At 41.0% G+C, this 18556-nt stretch overlaps 1 protein-coding gene across 9 annotated transcripts in view; it reads right to left on the bottom strand.

Annotated features, from left to right (window-relative positions):
• Nucleotides 1–18556, bottom strand: part of wdfy3 (WD repeat and FYVE domain containing 3) — a 406146-nt gene that overhangs the window by 118381 nt on the left and 269209 nt on the right. For all 9 annotated transcript variants that reach the window (XM_072594588.1, XM_072594809.1, XM_072594597.1 and 6 more), the window contains one exon: nt 1824–2053. In XM_072594588.1, the coding sequence (XP_072450689.1) occupies nt 1824–2053 (230 nt within the window). The remainder of the gene's footprint in view (nt 1–1823; nt 2054–18556) is intronic.

Below are 18556 nucleotides of genomic sequence, written 5' to 3' on the forward strand. Positions count from 1 at the left end.
GCTCTTCCTCATACACTTGCAAATTGTTCTTTTCAAGCATATATCCAATTCCCATTTGAAAACTACTGTTAAATCTGCTTCTGTTTAGCCAGTAAATTTCAGATATCTATGCACAAAAAAATTGTCCTCTTTCTTCTGGTTTATTTTGCAATCTACTTTAAATCTGTGTTCTGATGTTATTGATCTACTGTCCAGTCAAATAGATTCTCCTTATATACTCTAACCCCAATACATTTTGAATCTATTAAACCTAGTCTTACTTATTCTACTCTAAGGAGAGCAACCCCAGCTTCATGATTTTCCCCATAGCTGAAGTCTCTCAACCATGGTTTCATTTTGGTTAAATTTCCTTTAAACCATCTGCAATACTTTAAATCCCTTCTAAAAGTGGACAGGCTGAGGCTTTTTTTCCTGGAGCGTCGGAGGCTGAGGGGTGACCTTATCGAGGTTTACAAAATTATGAGGGGCATGGAAAGGATAAATAGGCAACGTCTTTTTCCTGGGGTCAGGGAGTCCAGAACTAGAGGGCATAGGTTTAGGGTGAGAGGGGAAAGATATAAAAGCGACTTAAGGGGCATCTTTTTCATGCAGAGGGTGGCACGTGTATGGAATGCGCTGCCAGGGATGTGGTGGAAGCTGGTACAATTGTAACATTTAAGAGGCATTAGGTATATGCATAGGAAGGGTTTGGAGGGATATGGGCTGGGTGCTGGCAGGTGGGACTAGATTGGGTTGGGCTATCTGGTCGGTATGGATGGGTTGGACCGAAGGGTCTGTTTCCATGCTGTACATCTCTATGACTCTATGACACTAATCTGGCTGAGGCCTAACCAGTATTTACTAAAACATAATTTCCTGACTTTTGTATGTAGACAGAGAGAACCAAAGATCACTTATGCTTTGCAAACAACTTTTCATCAACTTTCCAACCACTTTCAAAGATGTGAATTCCTAAGTCTCTCTGACCCAGTTGTATTTCCCTTCCTCTTAGAATTTTACCACTTAGCTTATATTGCTTCTCTTCCATTTCATAATCTGCAAAACTGCTAACATCGTCTTTACTATTTACAACTCTTCCAAATTTTATATTGTGCCCACTACAAAAACCCGGATTAGAAAGTGCAGTGGTACTGGGCGGCATGGTGGCTCACTGGTTAGCACTGCTGCCTCACAGCAGCAAGGACCCGGGTTCAATTCCCACCTTGGACAACTGTCTGTGTGGAGTTTGCACATTCTCGCCAAGTGCTTCAGTTTCCTCTCACAGTCCAAAGATGTGCAGGTTAGATGAATTGGCCATGCTAAATTGCCTGTAGTGTTAGGTACAGGGGAATGGATCTGGGTGGGTTGGTGTGGTCTTGTTGGGCCAAAGGGCCTGTTCGCACACTGTAGGGAATCTAATCCAAAACTGATCTCTTGGTGATATGATGGTATACATTCATCCAGTCTGATAATGAACAACTCACCATTATTCCTTCCAGGTTCATATCCATGCTGTCAGTGCCCTATCATTTTAATCCCATGAGGTGCAAGATAATAACGTTTCCTCCAATGGGAGTAGCTAATTCACCAGTAAATTTTTTAAAAACCAACTGCCAGTGTAAGAACTCATTTAAATGACTATACAAATCAAAAGTCCAAATATAATAAACTGGTTGCAGTTTGATGATATGTATAATATATTAGTTAACAGAAGATAATCTATAAATTTGATAATGAAATAAAGAGATCAAGATGATCATTTTTATTAGTGTTTATAATTAAGTTTTCATGCTGTTATGAAGAAAATATTACATTGGTTATTTTGACTTAGCTATGAGACTTACCTTCCAACATATAGGCTAATTAAACAATGTGCTAGGCAGCCAATGAACTCTTGATCATGATTACCAGGTCCAAGTATAAGTGTGCGGTTGACTGTCAGGATACGTAGAGAGTCTAAAAGGGCAACTTGTTGTGGAACAGTCTTATGCGGCCTTGATAACTGGTAGAGTATTGTTCGATTTAGACAGTGGTAAATAGGATCCAGAGAGAGACCTTGGGACCTCCGTTTAGACTAGACAAAGAAAAGATTATAAAATTTTAACATTTCAACATTTTTTTCCTACCGTGTTGTAGCTACAAAGAAATGCAAGTTAGAAGTCATCAATATATCAACACACTTTAGATTCCACTTGAATCTCTCCGCAGTTTAAATTGATTAGGTGCAACAGAACAATAATAAAGCTTAAAAATTAAAGGTCGAAACAGCAATGCATATGCAATGAATGTTTGGTATATAAACAGAGCTTTATGTGATACACTAATTGTCTGGTGTTTTATGGGGTACAGATCAAAAGACAATTTACCTACAAAGTCTAAATGAACAATGGAGAAAATGCATTTTTCTACATAGATCTGGATCAAACAAAATATTAACCATGCATCCTCCATATTTTAAAAGTTTTAATCACATTTGGATTCTGAGTACCTAAATAGATATTTCAGCTTTGCCTTGTACTGTTAGCAATTCTTGTGCTCCTTAATCTTGAAATATTCACTGACAGTCTATTTATACATGTCAATCGTTCAATGCTATTACAAATCAATCTTAATTTTCCAACATAGAAACATTTTGAAGCCTTTGAACAGTTTCTCATGGATTCGGAGAGATTTAGAATATCATAATTCATAAACAAAGGAATTTCATAGAATTAGCTACTAGGTCACAACAAATATTGTCACTGAAAGTATCCTTGGTTGAGGAAGACAGATAGATGTTTTGTGCCCTCATTATCTGAGGTCTACATAATCCCAGAGGCGATTTCATTTATTTAACAGTAAAGAAGTCTCTATAAAACCTTTGAAATCTACACCAAAAGGTACAATGACAAAAAAAGTACATAAAGTGTATCGAGTGTTGCAATAGACAGTGGTAAGTGATCACTATATTCTTTAATGAAGCACAGAATGTGCAGCCTTTAGAAAGTCAAGCTGAATGTTTTACTTTTTAATTATGACTTTTTCCAATTTCTCTAAATCTCTCACTCTTCTGAGAGGAAGGTACTGTAATAAATAAAATGCATTTTCTGCATCCTCAAGCTTGGCTTTTTAATCACAGATTTCTTTGCCGTTAACAGTACACTAAAGAAGTGTGAACCATAATCCCTTGTTAGTTATAGCTTTTAGTTTTACACTATTATAAGGAAGATTTTTAAGTTGGTAAACCGAAAGAAACTCCCCCAAAAATGGAAAGCCTGGGATCTAAAATAAGTAAGTGCTTCCAATGAAACTGGTTACATCATTCCTCAACTTAAATGTGAATATTTTCTTCATAGTGTAGTTACTATGACATTGAACATTAGCTTCAGACCTATTTGCACAAAATGCACAAATGCTGAACTATATATAAACAGTCTGTTGCGACATTACCACAGTGGATTACATTTAATACAGCGGTGGTATCTCTACACTATCATGGTTTAAAAGTCAGGGGTGAGTATGTCCTTGCTCTGATAGCTCACCCTATAGCCACTTAATATTTAGAGAGGGATTGACTGTGTAGTGGTGAGACTTTCTCCTCAAGCTGGGAGAAAGATCCTGAGAGTGGTTGACCAATTAAAATGATTGGCATCTTTCTTGCCTTAGCATACCATCAGCACAACAGTGGCTACTTCAAAGATTGCATCTGATTTCCGAAGGCGAGGAGCTAAAACTGAAGTGAGGAGTAAATTAGAGGTAACTAGACAGGGCAGGCTGTTGCAGCATATGAATGAGTGATGGCAGGTGCTAGGATAAACTACTCATTGGGGATTTGCAGAAATGGGTTGGGGTGGGGTGGGGTTGTTTAACAGCTCCTTTTGCTGGTAAAACTGTGACCGGGCAGGAGCAGGTCAGTATTTTTGTTAGATCTCTATCTACTTAATTAATACAGTGAACAAAAGTAACACCAATGTAGAGATATGCACTCACACATATACACAATATAAAAATAGCCCTCAACTCCTAGCTTATTTTGTACACTGGAATCCAGTTTTCTATCCTCTCAATTCTACCTTCTCTGGTATTTTCTAATGTCCTATTTTGCCAAAGGTTTTACTAATTCTACATATACTACCAACATTGGATTTGGGGAATACAATGTGCCTGTTAGCCTCTGAACCCATTTCTTCAGGTGGTGAGAGATAATTGAAGTGGGATATTCTCTTTGGAGGGTTGATGCAAACTTGACAGTCCGCTGCACTCTTTCTGCATTGTAGGGACTCTATGAAATTTTGCATTACTTGCTATTCCACAACCATAATTTCTGATATCCTCCCCAGGCGTCACTATTACTGTACAAAATACTGATGTTTTCAACTTCTAGTGATTATAAAAGCACCAGTTAAAGGTTGAAGCAGTTTCTCCACTGAAAAGTATCAGAATTGAAGAAGCTGTAAGCACCTACAAGTTGAAGTACATGTTTTCAATCTATTCCTATGATTACCCTGAATTACAATAGACATTTCTGATTTACTAACACCATATGAACCCGGTTTATGCCAGAATACATGAATTTATTGTAATTATCTGATTGTCCAGTATCACATAAAAGTTAGTATTCATGCATCTGAAATTCAGAGCTTTTCAGCGATTTTCATAGGAACAAGAGTAGTCAATTCATCTCTCTCATTTAAGGAGATCATAGCTGATCTGCTTCTGATCTTTATATACCAGTCTTGACTCCATATCACTTCATGAGCATCTCTACCAAATTCTGACTTAAAGTCATTGAGTTTTAATGATTCTTGTGGGAGAGGATGCCACATTTCTAACAACCTTTGCATGAAAGTGTTTTTACTTCTCTTTCGATTAGTGGAGTCTGATTTAAAGTACTCTTTGCCAAGAGCTCCCCGCCATAGAAAACAGTTGCTCCTTATCTGTACTCTTCCAATGGGCTGATGAGTGTCAAATAACATTTATGCCACACAAGCGCCAGGCAATGATGGTCACCAACAAAGCAGAATCCAACTATCATCGTTCACATTCAGTGGCATTACTATTGCTGAATCCTCCAGTATAAAATCTGAAGGGTTATCAATGAAACTGAACTAGCCATATAAATACCGTGGGTATCCATCGTGACTTGGAAATATACTGCCATTTTTTCAGTGTCACTGGGTAAAAATTTTGGAACTTCCTCCTTAAAAACATCATGGATGTAGATAAACTGTTGCAGTCTTTTCAGTGTAAGAAGGAAACTCACCACTATATAAGGGGCAATTAGGAATAGGTAATAAATGCTAACCCGGTTACCCCCAAATGAACAAAATTTCCAACATCCTAAAAACCTCAATTAAATCACTATCCAGAAAATCAAATTTTCACTGCAATGTATTTCACAAACAGTTTTAAAATGGCATTATATGACTTTTATTTTCACATGCTGTAAGTTTGATTAGATAATAAAATCAGGATTTGAAATGTCTCAAACCAAGCACTCAGGTATGCACCAACTTTTATCATCCACGAGGTGGTGCAGGAGTCAGGCTTTCTCCTCCTTGTGGATAATCAAGATTCCATTGTACTGAAAATTGTTGTTTCAGCATAACAGCCCAATATTTATTTCTATGTTCAAATTGAGCAGTCCAAATATAAATGTGAATCACTGACTACAATAATTAGAGCAAATGTTAGCCACACACTAGAATAAGTAAATTAGACAAAACACAAACTTCCTCAAGCAAAAATAAAAACAGACACATCTACTGTTCATACTGCATTGTTCAGTAATTGACAAGAAAAGGAGTGTTTGCTGCTTTCAATCTTTTACCTAATGATCAACTTCTAGCATTTTTCATAACTGTCAATTAGCACTGTATAGAGAAGAAATTCTTCCATGAAATTACCTGGATGTAGCTTCCATAAAGTTGTAGGTTAGAAGAAACAACAGTAACAGATCTTCTGAGCTAACCCTGTTAGGTGTTATAATTTTCACATTTATATATCACAATGGGCTCTTTCCCAACATTCTAACATTGAAAATTATTTGTACAAATGTACTTCCTGTCTTCACCTTTAAAAGTATTTATGTCCAAGGTAAAAACATCATGTTAGACATGTTATCTTCAAAGTAGATTTTTAAAAAAACCTTGCATTTTAATTTTCTCCTCCTTCTTTAGTCATTTATTCTTTGGTCCTTAGTCACACTCACTTAAGTGTGCAGAGCAATCTTGTTTTGTTGCTCTTCAGTGTTGGTAACAAAACAGTAGCATTAACAATACATTTTGGGTTCTATTGCATCCACCTCTCTCACAACTCACTATACAGATCTCTTCAATGGGTTTTACCCTGCTCATAACATCAAGAAAACCTCATGGACATATTTGTCAGCATCTCTCTCAGTGAATGAAACATATTATCATAGTGTGATTTTTCTAGTTCATTGGCTGGAGGAAGAGCGCCTCATCTTCTGCCTAGGAACCCTCCAACCCTAATTGACAGAAGTTTGCCATTCTTTGATGGTTCAGTTTTGCAATACTTTCTTTAGACTTCTCTTTCTTATCTCCCCCTAAATCTACCCACCAATAGACTCTTAAGTACAATGGAAATGGCATTAATTGATCAATTGCTTGGTATTTGATTTTGTGTTTCTCTTGATTCTTCTCAGACTTCTGTGTTGAAAGGGCTTTTGCCCGAAACATCGATTTTACTGCTCCTCGGATGCTGCCTGAACTGCTGTGCTCTTCCAGCACTACTAATCTAAAATCTGGTTTCCAGCATCTGGAGTCATTGTTTTTACCTTCTGTGTTGTAAGTTAAGCCTGCATACAATTATTAAGAAAGACAAATGAAAGATGAAGTTGTGCATATAACAGGCACTGATCGAGAAAGCCATCCTATACACACTCCTGGAATTTCTCAACAGGATTGTTATTACTAATTTGACTTGCCTCATCTATATACAGATTCATGTCATCTATAATTACAGATGTACCTTTATTGCTTGCATCTCTCACATCACCCTACAGTTTGAGTGTCTATGTTCGACTCCCACTCATGTTTTTTTGGCCCCTTGGTGTCTCCAGCTCTGCCCAAAGGCACAAATTCTACATTATTGGAGCTAACATCATTTCTCATGATTACATTAATTTTCTCTTTAACTAGCAATGCAATCCATTCCTTTTAATTTGTTTTTGCCTTTCCTAAATAGTGAATACCCCTAATTATTTAATTCCCAGCCTTGATTATCCTGCTGCCATACTTCTATAATCCTGACGACTCCTCCCTCCCCTTCTTAGACCTCTCCATTTTTATCTCGGGCGACCGAATCAACACGGACATTTACTATAAACCGACAGATTCCCACAGCTACCTAGACTACAACTCCTCCTACCCTGCCCCCTGTAAAAACGCCATCCCATATTCCCAATTCCTTTGTCTCCGCCGCATCTGCTCCCAGGAGGACCAGTTCCAATACTGAACCACCCAGATGGCCTCTTTCTTCAAAGACCACAACTTCCCCCCAGACGAGGTTGACGATGATCTCCACCGCATCTCCTCCACTTCCCGCTCCTCCGCCCTTGAGCACTGCCCCTCCAACTGCCACCGGGACAGAACCCCATTGGTCCTCACCTACCAGCCCACCAACCTCTATATACGTTGTATGATCCGTCATCATTTTCGCCATCTCCAAACGGACCCCACCACCAGGGATATATTTCCCTCCCCTCCCCCATCAGCGTTCCGAAAAGACAACTTCCTCCGTGACTCCCTCGTCAGGTCCACACCCCCCACCAACCCAACCTCCACTCCCAGCACCTTCCCCTGCAACCGCAAGAAATACAAAACTTGCGCCCACACCTCCCCCCTGACTTCCCTCTAAGGCCCCAAGGATCCTTCCATATACGCCACAAATTCACCTGCACCTCCACACACATCATTTACTGCATCCACTGCGGCCTCCTCTATAATGGGGAGACAGGCCGCCTGCTTGCGGAACGTTTCAGAGAACACCTCTGGGACACCCGGACCAACCAGCCCGTGGCTCAACACTTCAACTCCCCCTCCCACTCCACCAAAGACATGCAGGTCCTTGGACTCCTCCATCGCCAGACCATAGCAACATGTCAGCTGGAGGAAGAGCGCCTCATCTTCTGCCTAGGAACCCTCCAACCACAGGGATGAACTCTGATTTCTCCAGTTTCCTCATTTCCCCTCCCCCCATCTTGTCTCAGTCCCAACCCTCGAACTCAGCACCACCTTCCGAACCTGCAATCTTCTTCCTGACCTCTCCGCCCCTACCCCCACTCCGGCCTATCATCCTCACCTTAACCTCCTTCCACCCATCACATTTCCAACGCCCTTCCCCCAAGTGCCTCCTCCCTACCTTTTATCTTAGCCTGCTGGACACACTTTCCTCATTCCTGAAGAAGGGCTCATGCCCGAAACGTCGATTCTCCTGCTTCTTGGATGCTGCCTGACCTGCTGCGCTTTTCCAGCAACACATTTTCAACCCCACTGTTAACTCCCCAGTCTCACACTATAAAGGCATATCCACTTATTTTGAATACTTACATCCTTTTTATATACATGTACATTTCACTGTTTATTTTTACACTCATGCCAGTTATATCTCAAACTCCAATTTCAAAGTCAACCTTTGATTATTTCTAAATTTTCCCCAGTCTTCTGGGGTACCTGTAAACTTTGCAAAGTTCTAACATTCTATATTTTTTCCTTTCAATTTGACATCAACTCTAATTTCTAGTTAGCCTGAAATGTTGCATGCATTCAGATAAAGAGCCTTCAATTCTGTTTATCTACAATTTTTCTCAACTCTGACCTTATTGCTGGTCTCTGTAGCTGATCTTTTTGTGCTTCTATGTAGTGGAAATTCTGGAATTGGCAGATGCTTGATGATGAGCTATTGTACATCTCCTTCTAGATTCCTTGCATATTAACTGAATGCCAGTGGTGGAGCAGTTAGATATTTTAGGCAGTGGTTGGGGTGCTGATAAAGCTGACTACTTTGACTCCAATGCTATTGAGTATTGCTACATCTGTTTTGGAGCAGATAAATAGCCTACACTTTGAAGGATTTGGACAGGCTTTTGGGAATAAGGAAGTATACCACTCACAGTATTCAGCCTTTAATTTGTAAGAGCCATTGAATTTATAGGAGGTAGTCTAATTGAGTTTCTGGTCAGTACTGAGTATCAGGATGTTGGTAGTGAAGTCAATAATAAAAATACTACTCTACATTGAGGGAGGTGCTGTCTTCTGGAAGTGGTAACTGCCTGCCACATGTGGTTTGAATGCTACTTGCATCTTATCCAAAGTGTGGAAGTGCAGTGCAATAATACCTAAATGTGGCACCGTATGAAGGCAAACTGGGGTGCTTGCTGCAGATGGGAATTTCTTGAATAAGCTCTTCTTAAGCTAATATGTAGAACAGGTGAGTGATTGATTACTTTTAAGGTTTTATCTTTCTAATCATGACAGTAGTTTAAACTGATACTTGGGCGATAAAAATATTTAACCAGTTAACTTATTTGGTGTCACTGCAGATAACTGAATGATAAATTAAACATCATAAAGACGACAGCGGAAATGATGTGTTGAGAGCTGGTAAGCAGCAGTATGCATATCAGAGACTAGATACGCAGCGAGTTTCTGAAACTCTGGGGACCTCAGCTCAAAGCTGATGACAGTGATACATTAGGAAGGGGAAAGTACCCAGATACTTTGTTCCAAAATGCAGGGGCACCCTTGGGATGGCATGGTGACACAGTGGTTAGCACTGCTGCCTCACAGTACCTACAACCCAGGTTCAATTCCAGCCTTGAGTGACTGTAGAGTTTGCATGTTTTGGCTATGTCTCCTTGCGTTCCCATTGGGTGCTCCAATTTCTACCCAGAGTTCAAAGATATACAGGTTAGGTGGATTGGCCATGGTAAATTGTCCCGGAATGTCTAGGGATGTGTGTCCTGGGTGAAAAGAAAGGGTCGGCACAATGGCTCAGTGGTTAGCACTGCTGCCTCACAGCGCCAGGGACCTGGGTTCAAATCCAGTCTCGGGCGACTGTCTGTGTGGAGTTTGCACATTCTCCCAGTGTCTGCGTGGGCTTCCTCCGGATGCTCCGGTGCTAAATTGGCCAGAGCGATAGGTGCATTATTCAGAGGGAAATGGGGCTGGGTAGGTTACTCTTCAAAGGGTCAGTGTGGACTTGTTGAGCCAATACACTGTAGGTAATCTAATCTAATCTTGATGGTAGGTATTTCATATTTGGTCTCTAGTCAGGGACAGAAAAACATAATGATGATTGAGGCCGGGGTAGAGATCCAGAATCATAGGATAGAATCACTACAGTGTAGGAACAGGCCCTTCAGCCCAACAAGTCCACACTGACACTCTAAAGAGTAATCCACTCAGACCCATCCCCCCCCTACCCTATATTACTCATCCCTAATCTACTCATCCCTAAACACCAAGGGCAATTTTGCACAGCCAATTCACCTAACATGCCCATCTTTGGATTGCGGGAGGAACTGGAGCAACAGGAGAACTTGCGAACTTCACAGACAGTTGTCAGAGGTTGGAATCGAACCTGGGTCCCTGGCACTTGTGAGGCAGCAGTGCTGACCACTGAACCACTGTGCTGCCTTAACATGTAGATTACAACCTCCAGCATGTAGTAATACAGGAGTCTCAGCTTTTGCAATTATCCAACAGCTTCAAGGTTCCTTGAGTGTGTGGACCGCAGGATGAGAGAACCAACTGACCATGGCATCACAGTGCAGGTAACTCTCCAATAAGGGAATTAAAAAGAAATTTAATTTTAGTAGAAAACATTATAATTAGGGGGAAAAGACAGAGATCTCTGTAGCCAACAGCACGAGTCCAGTAGGTTGTGTTACCTGCCCAGTGCAGATGTTAAGATTATCTCCTTAGAGGTAGAGAAAGACTTGGAGCATAAGAGGGAGCCATCCAGTTCTTATGGTCCAAGCAATATAGGACTTAAAGAGGTTTTGATGAGTTAGTATCAGCAACTAAATCTTCAAGAAATAAGAACAGTGAAGGTATTAATTGCTACATTATTGAGCCATAAGTTATGAGCTATAGAACTAAAAGTCTAATGATGACCATGAAACCATGGTTGATTGTCAGAAAAAGCCCATCTAGTTCACTAATGCCTTTTCAGGAAGAAACTGCCATCCTTATCTGATCCAGCCTGCATATGACTCCATACCCACACCAATGTAGTTGACACTTAACTCCCCTCTGGGCAATAAATGCAACACCCTCAGTGAACAAATAAAAAAAAATGTACTGAACAAAGGTCAGTCATAGCCAGGAAAGTGTATTAGATAGAATTCTGTTTAGCCATTCTAAGACTCTATCTTCGAGGCTGTTTGAATAAACAAAATTAATCAAAGTTACTGAGACCCCTGTTGTGTGTATAAGAGACTAACAATAACACCATGTATGGCAGTGGATTAAGAAGTTCCACAATAATTAATGTTTACCTTTCAACTCCTTTTATCATTTTGGACTTCTTACGAAACTCTCCACAACCTAAGATTTCTAACTGCTAGAACTTTAGAGTTCACTCTTCATCTCTGATATCTCTTGGTAACCTTACGGTGCCCAGGGCTAGCATATACTCTGCACACCCATACACATTAAACACCCCTGAACTGGATTAATCATCTCTTTGTTAAGGTTCATTCTAATTTATGCATAGTCATATTGAATTATTTTTAGAATAAACAACTATACACTCAACCGAGAATATATACACGTGCACACTTTGATCCCTTCACTCCAACTGCATTGAGAAATGTAACATTTGAATTTATCCATTTTTTTTCCTGTAATTGTGTATTTTACAGTGAACTGCAATTGCCATTCACTTATCTCCAGATTCATTTTCCTTGTTCATGCCATAGGAATGCAGGAACAATAGATGGTCATTAAGACCCCCAAGCACTACTCCCTCAAAGCTGTACAGTTGTCACTCTGAAGGTGCGGGCACGAGGATTGGTATGCCAATGTCATTTACAGCATTGACTTCCGGTTCCAGAAGTCACTGCTGTTAAGGTCTACATAGATTTAATCTAAGTCAGTAGGAACACTGCTCTCGACCCTGATTGGCCATTACATGGCCATCAGCAACGTAGCTCGATGTACTTTCCTTTACACCGTATTCTTCAATAGCTTTTAGCAAAAATCCAACCAGGTCAGATTTAGAATCAACAATTAACCCAGAGCTTATTGACATTTTTGGAGGAGAGTTGTAAAGCTCCACTTCCAATTACATTTAAAATCACTTCTTAATTTTACTCAAAAGCCTGGCTTTAATTTGACAACTGCTTTCCCAAACCTTTAAGTCCCCACCCCCCCCCCCCCACCGTGGAAACCATTTCTCTTCATTCACTGAATCAGTTCCAATTAGTACCTTGGGAACCTTGATCAAAATAGTCCATAACATTCTCAGGATTACAATACTAGCATATGTATTCAGTCCACAGAATTAATCATTGGAATCATTTATCATTCTGGTAATAGTACACCATACTCCATCTCAGATCAATATAACTTTCCTAAAGGTGGGGTGCCCAGACCTGAACAGGTTTCCAAGGGTGTGATTTAATCAGGAATTTGGGATAGTTGTGGTTCAACATCTCTAACATTGAATTCTGGTCATCCAGCTATAGAGCCTAGCATGCCACTCTAGTATTTCTCTACCCGATTATGACATTCAATGATCTAGGTATTTGGATTCTCAAGTACTGTGCTTCTTCATTAACTATTTTGATTGAATCCTTTTTGAGTGGTTTGGCCTCAACAGACCAACTAGGAACCCTTCTCTTAATGTGAAGCACAGATCATGGATAGGAGTGGTATATTCCCAACAACTATGGCTGATTTAGCTCACTGGTCACTTTCTGCCAATGCAAGATACATTCAAAACATTGTTATCTGCTTTGTATGTGATCATTTCTCTTTTTATGCAGACATTCTAATTTATTGCTTTCTGGAAATCTATACAAAGGATAACTTACTCTCCTCACTCCTCCCCTCAAAACCTACATGTTGGAAGAAATAATACAACAATTCCATTGCTGGTCAAATATGAAGTCACATGACACCAGTTTATAGTCCAACAGATTTATTTGAAATCTTAGATTTTTGGAGCACTGCTCCTTCATCAGGTAATCCACTTCACCTGACAAAGGAGCAGTGTTCCAAACGTTTATGATTTCAAATAAACCTGCCGGATTATAACCTGATGTTGTGAGACTTCTGACTTCGACCAATCTAGTCCAACTCTGGCCTCTCCAAATCACAGTCAATTATGATTAATGCTTGATGAGCTTCTCTTAAATAGCTCTTTTAAAGCTTTATGCATTTTGTTGCAAATTCTGAAAACTAACCAAAGCATCAAATACATACCATTGTCAAATTCTGAAAGAGAAAGAAAGATTAAAATTTCAATTATGGTCCTTCATTACAACTTCACTTTTAAAACAGTCCTGAAGAAATCAGAGTTCAAACAACCCAATAGTCCACAAAACTAACAACCGACTGATATACTGATTCCTTATTTACAAACAACTGATGGCTGATTAATGCCTGGTTTATTTATCCATCACGTTATAGAGTCAAAGAGATATACAGCACTGAAACAGACACTTTGGTCCAACTTATCCATGCTGAACAGATATCCCAACCTAACCTAGTCCCACCTGACAGCACCCGGCCAATATCCCTCCAAACTCTTCCTACTCCTATACCTATCCAGATGCCTTTTAAAATGATGCAATTTTACTATCCTTCACCACTTCTTCTGGCAGCTCATTCCATACATGTATCACCCCCTGCTGTAAAAAAGTTGCCCCTTAGGTCTCTTTTATATCTTTCTCCTCTCACCCTAAACCTATGCCCTCTAGTTCTGGACTCCTCGACCCCAGGGAAAAGACTTGGTCCATATATCCTATCCATGCCCCTCATAATTTTGTAAGCCTCTATAAGATAATCAGGAATAAAAGAATGACTAGGATAGGAATAGGTCCAGTCAAGGATAGTAGTGGGAATTTGCGTGTGGAGGCTGAAGAGATTGGGGAGACACTGAATGAATACTTTTCATCAGTATTCACTCAGGAACAGGACATTGTTGCTGATGTGAATATTGAGTCACAATTAAGTAGAATGGATGGCTTTGAGGTATGTAGGGAAGAGGTGTTGGAAATTCTGGAAAGGGTGAAAATAGATAAGTCCCCTGGGCCTGATGGCATTTATCCCAGGATTCTCTGGGAAGCAAGGGAGGAGATTGCAGAGCCATTGGCCTTGATTTTTATGTCCTCATTGTCTACAGGAGTAGTGCCAGAAGACTGGAGGCTAGCAAATGTGGTTCCCTTGTTTAAGAAGGGGAGTAGGGAATAACCCTAGTAACTATAGGCCGGTGAGTCTCACTTCTGTTGTGGGCAAAGTCTTGGAGAGAATTGTAAGGGATAGGATTTATGAACATCTGGATCAGAATAATGTGATCAAGGATGGTCAGCATGGTATTGTGAAGGGCAGGTCGTGCCTCACAAACCTTATTGAATTCTTTGAGAAGGTGACTAAGGAGGTAGACGAGGGGAAAGCGGTAGATGTGGTGTATATGGATTTTAGTAAGGCGTTTGATAAGGTTCCCCATGGTAGGCTACTGCAAAAAATACGGAGATATGGCATTGAGGATGAGTTGGGAGGTTTGGATTAGGAATTGGCTGGCTGGAAGACGACAGAGGGTAGTAGTTGATGGTAAAGGTTCATCTTGGAGTGCCCTTACTAGCGGTGTTCCGCAAGGATCTGTTTTGGGACCATTGCTGTTTGTCATTTTTATAAATGACCTGGAGGAGGGGTTAGAAGGTGGGGTGAGCAAGTTTGCGGATGATACGAAAGTCGGAGGAGTTGTTGACAGTGAGAAAGGATGTGGCAAGTTACAGCGGGATATAGATAAGCTGCAGAGCTGGGCAGAAAGGTGGCAAATGGAGTTCAATGTAGCTAAGTGTGAGGTGATTCACTTTGGTAAGAGTAACAAAAAGCTGGGGTACTAGGCTAATGGCCGAATACTTGGTAGTGTGGATGAGCAGAGGGATCTTGGTGTCCATGTACAGAGATCTTTGAAAGTTGCCACCCAGGTAAATAGTGCGGTGAAGGAGGCATATGCCATACTGGCTTTTATTGGTAGAGGAATTGAGTTCCGGAGTCCTGAGGTCATGTTGCAGTTGTATAAGACTCTGGTGCGGACTCATCTGGAGTATTGTGTGCAGTTTTGGTCACCATACTATAGGATGGATGTGGAGGCACTGGAACGGGTACAGAGGAGGTTTACCAGGATGTTGCCTGGTATGGTAGGAAGATCGTATGAGGAAAGACTGAGGCATTTGGGGTTGTTTTCATTGGAGAAAAGAAGGTTTAGGGGTGACTTGATAGAGGTGTACAAGGTGATTAGGGGTTTAGATAGGGTTGACCGTGAGAACCATTTTCCACGTATGGAGTCAGCTATTACAAGGGGGGCATAGCTTTAAATTAAGGGGTGGTAGGTACAGGACAGATGTTAGGGGTAGGTTCTTTACTCAGCGGGTCGTGAGTTCATGGAATGCCCTGCCAGTAGCAGTGGTGGACTCTCCCTCTTTATAGGCATTTAAGCGGGCATCAGATAGGCATATGGAGGATAGTGGGCTAGTGTAGGTAAGGTGGGCTTGGATCGGTGCAACATCGAGGGCCAAAGGGCCTGTACTGCACTGTATTCTTCTATGTTCTATGTAAGATCAAAATTCAGCTTCCGATGCTCCAGGGAAAACAGCCCCAGCCTGTTCAGCCTCTCCCTATAGCTCAAATCCTCCAACCCTGGCAACATCCTTGTAAATCTTTTCTGAACTCTTTCAAGTTTCACAACATCTTTCCGATAGGAAGGAGACCAGGATTGCATGCAATATTCCAACAGTGGCCTAACCAATGTCCTGTACAGCCGCAACATGACCTCACAACTCCTGTACTCAATATTCTGACCAATAAAGAAAAGCATACCAAATGCCACCTTTGCTATCCTATCTACCTGCAACTCCACTTTCAAGGAGCTATGAATCTACACTCCAAGGTCTCTTTGTTCAGCAACACTCCCTAGGACCTTACCATTAAGGTGTAGAAGTCTTGCTAAGATTTGCTTTCCCAAAACGTAGCACCTCGCATTTATCTAAATTAAACTCTATCTGCCACTTCTCAGCCTACTGGCCCATCTGATCAAGATCCCGTTGTAATCTGAGCTAACTTACTTTGCTGTCCACTACGCCTCCAATTTTGGTGTCATCTGCAAACTTACTAACTGTACCTCTTATGCTCACATCCAAATCGTTTATATAAAATGACAAATAGTGGACCCAACACTGATCCTTGTGGCACTCCACTGGCCAGAGGCTTCCAATCTGAAAAACAACTCTCCACCACCACCACCCCTCTGTCTTCTACCTTTGAGACAGTTCTGTATCCACCTGTATTCCATGAGTTGTAACCTTGCTAACAAGTCTCCCTTGGGGAACCTTGTCGACCGCCTTACTGAAGTCCATGTAGATCACATCTTCTGCTCTAAAACTCAATCAAGCTTGCTAGACGTTATTTCCCACACACAAAGCCATGTTGACTATCCCTAATCAGTCCTTGTCTTTCCAAGGAAGTGCACATCCTGTCCCTCAGGATTCCCTCCAACAACTTGCCCACCACCGACATCAGGCTCACTGGTCTATAGTTCCCTGGCTTCCCTTACCACCTTTCTTAAACAGTGGCACCACGTTAATCAACCCCCAGTCTTCCGGCACCTCACCCGTGACTATCGATGATACAAAATATATCAGCAATCACTTCCCTTGCTTCCCACAGAGTTTAAGGATACATCTGATCAGGTCCTAAAGATTTATCCGCTTTTATGCTGTTCAATAGATCCAACACTTCCTCCTCTGTAATATGGACATTTTTCAAGATGTCAACATCTATTTCCCTATATTCTATATCTTCCATGTCCTTTTTGTATGCAAAATACTCATTGAGTATCTGCCCCATTTCCTGCAACTCCACACAAAGGCCACCTTGCTGATGTTTGAGGGGCCCTATTCTCTCCCTTGTTATTCTTTTGTCCCTTATGTATTATACAATCCCCTTTGGATTCTCCTTAACCTTATTTGCCATGTGCCCTTTTTGCCCTCCTGATTTCTCTCTTAAGTATACGCCTACTGCCTTAATACTCTTCTCAGGATTCATTTGATCTATCCGGTCTATACCTGACATGTGCTTTCTTCTTTTTCTTAACCAAACCCTCAATTTCTTTAGTCATCCAGCATTCCCTTAACCTATCGGTCTTTCCTTTCACCGTAACAGGAATATACTTTCTCTGGATTCTCGTTATCTCATTTGTGAAAGCTTCCCATTTTCCAGCCGCCCTTTTGCCTGCGAACATTGGCTCCCAATCAGCTTTGGAAAGTTCTCGCCTAGTTCCGTCAAAATTAGCCTTCTTCTAATTTAGAACTTCAACTTTTAGATCTGGCCTCTCCTTTTCCATCGTCATTTTAAATCTAATAGAAGTATGGTCACTGGCCACAAAGTGCTCCCTCACTGACACCTCAGTCACCTGCCCTGGCTTATTTCCCAAGAGTAGATAAAGTTTTGCACCTTCTCTGGTAGGTACATCCATAAAAATTTTCTTGTACAAACTTAAATTCCTCTCCATCTAAACCCTTAATGCTATGGCAGTTCCAGTCCATGTCTGGAAAGTTAAAATCCCCGACCATAACCACCTTATTATTCTTACAGATAAATGAGATCTCCTTACAAATCACTTTCTCAATTTCCCTCTGACTATTAGTGGGTCTATAATACAATCCCAATAAGGTGATCATCCCTTTCTTATTTCTCAGTTCCACCCAAATAACTTCTCTGGATGTATTTCCAGGAATATCCTCTCTCAGCACAGCTGTAATGCTATCCCTTACCAAAAACACCATTCCCCCTCCTCTCTCGCTCCCTTTCTATCCTTCCTGTAGCATTTGTATCCTAAAACATTAGGCCACCAGTTCTGTCCATCCCTGAGCCATGTTTCTGTAATTGCTATGATATCCCAGACCTATGTTCCTAACCATGCCCTGAGTTAATCTGCCTTCCCTGGTGGCTTCTGGTATTGAAATAAATGCAGGTGATCAGTTCTACCTTGATCTCTGCTTTTCCTGGATTGGTAGAATTGAGTACAAAGGCGAGTCAAACAGTGTCAGATTGATCACCTTCCTCACTATCTCCCTGGGTCCCAACGACACTGCCCCCACCTCCATCACCTTACTAATTTAAATCCACCCAAGCAGTTTTAGCAAATCTCCCTGCCAGTATATTAGTCCCCTTCCAATTTAAGGGCAATCTGTCCTCCTTGTACAGGTCATTTCTACCACAAAGGAGCTTCCAATGATCCAAACATGTGAATCCTTCTCCCATACAACAGCCCCTCACCCATGCATTCATCTGCTCTCCCCTCGTATTCCTGCCCTCACTAGCTCATAGCACGGGGAGTAATC

Source organism: Chiloscyllium punctatum, chromosome 1 (genome assembly GCF_047496795.1).
Source record: "Chiloscyllium punctatum isolate Juve2018m chromosome 1, sChiPun1.3, whole genome shotgun sequence".
NCBI lineage: Eukaryota > Metazoa > Chordata > Chondrichthyes > Orectolobiformes > Hemiscylliidae > Chiloscyllium > Chiloscyllium punctatum.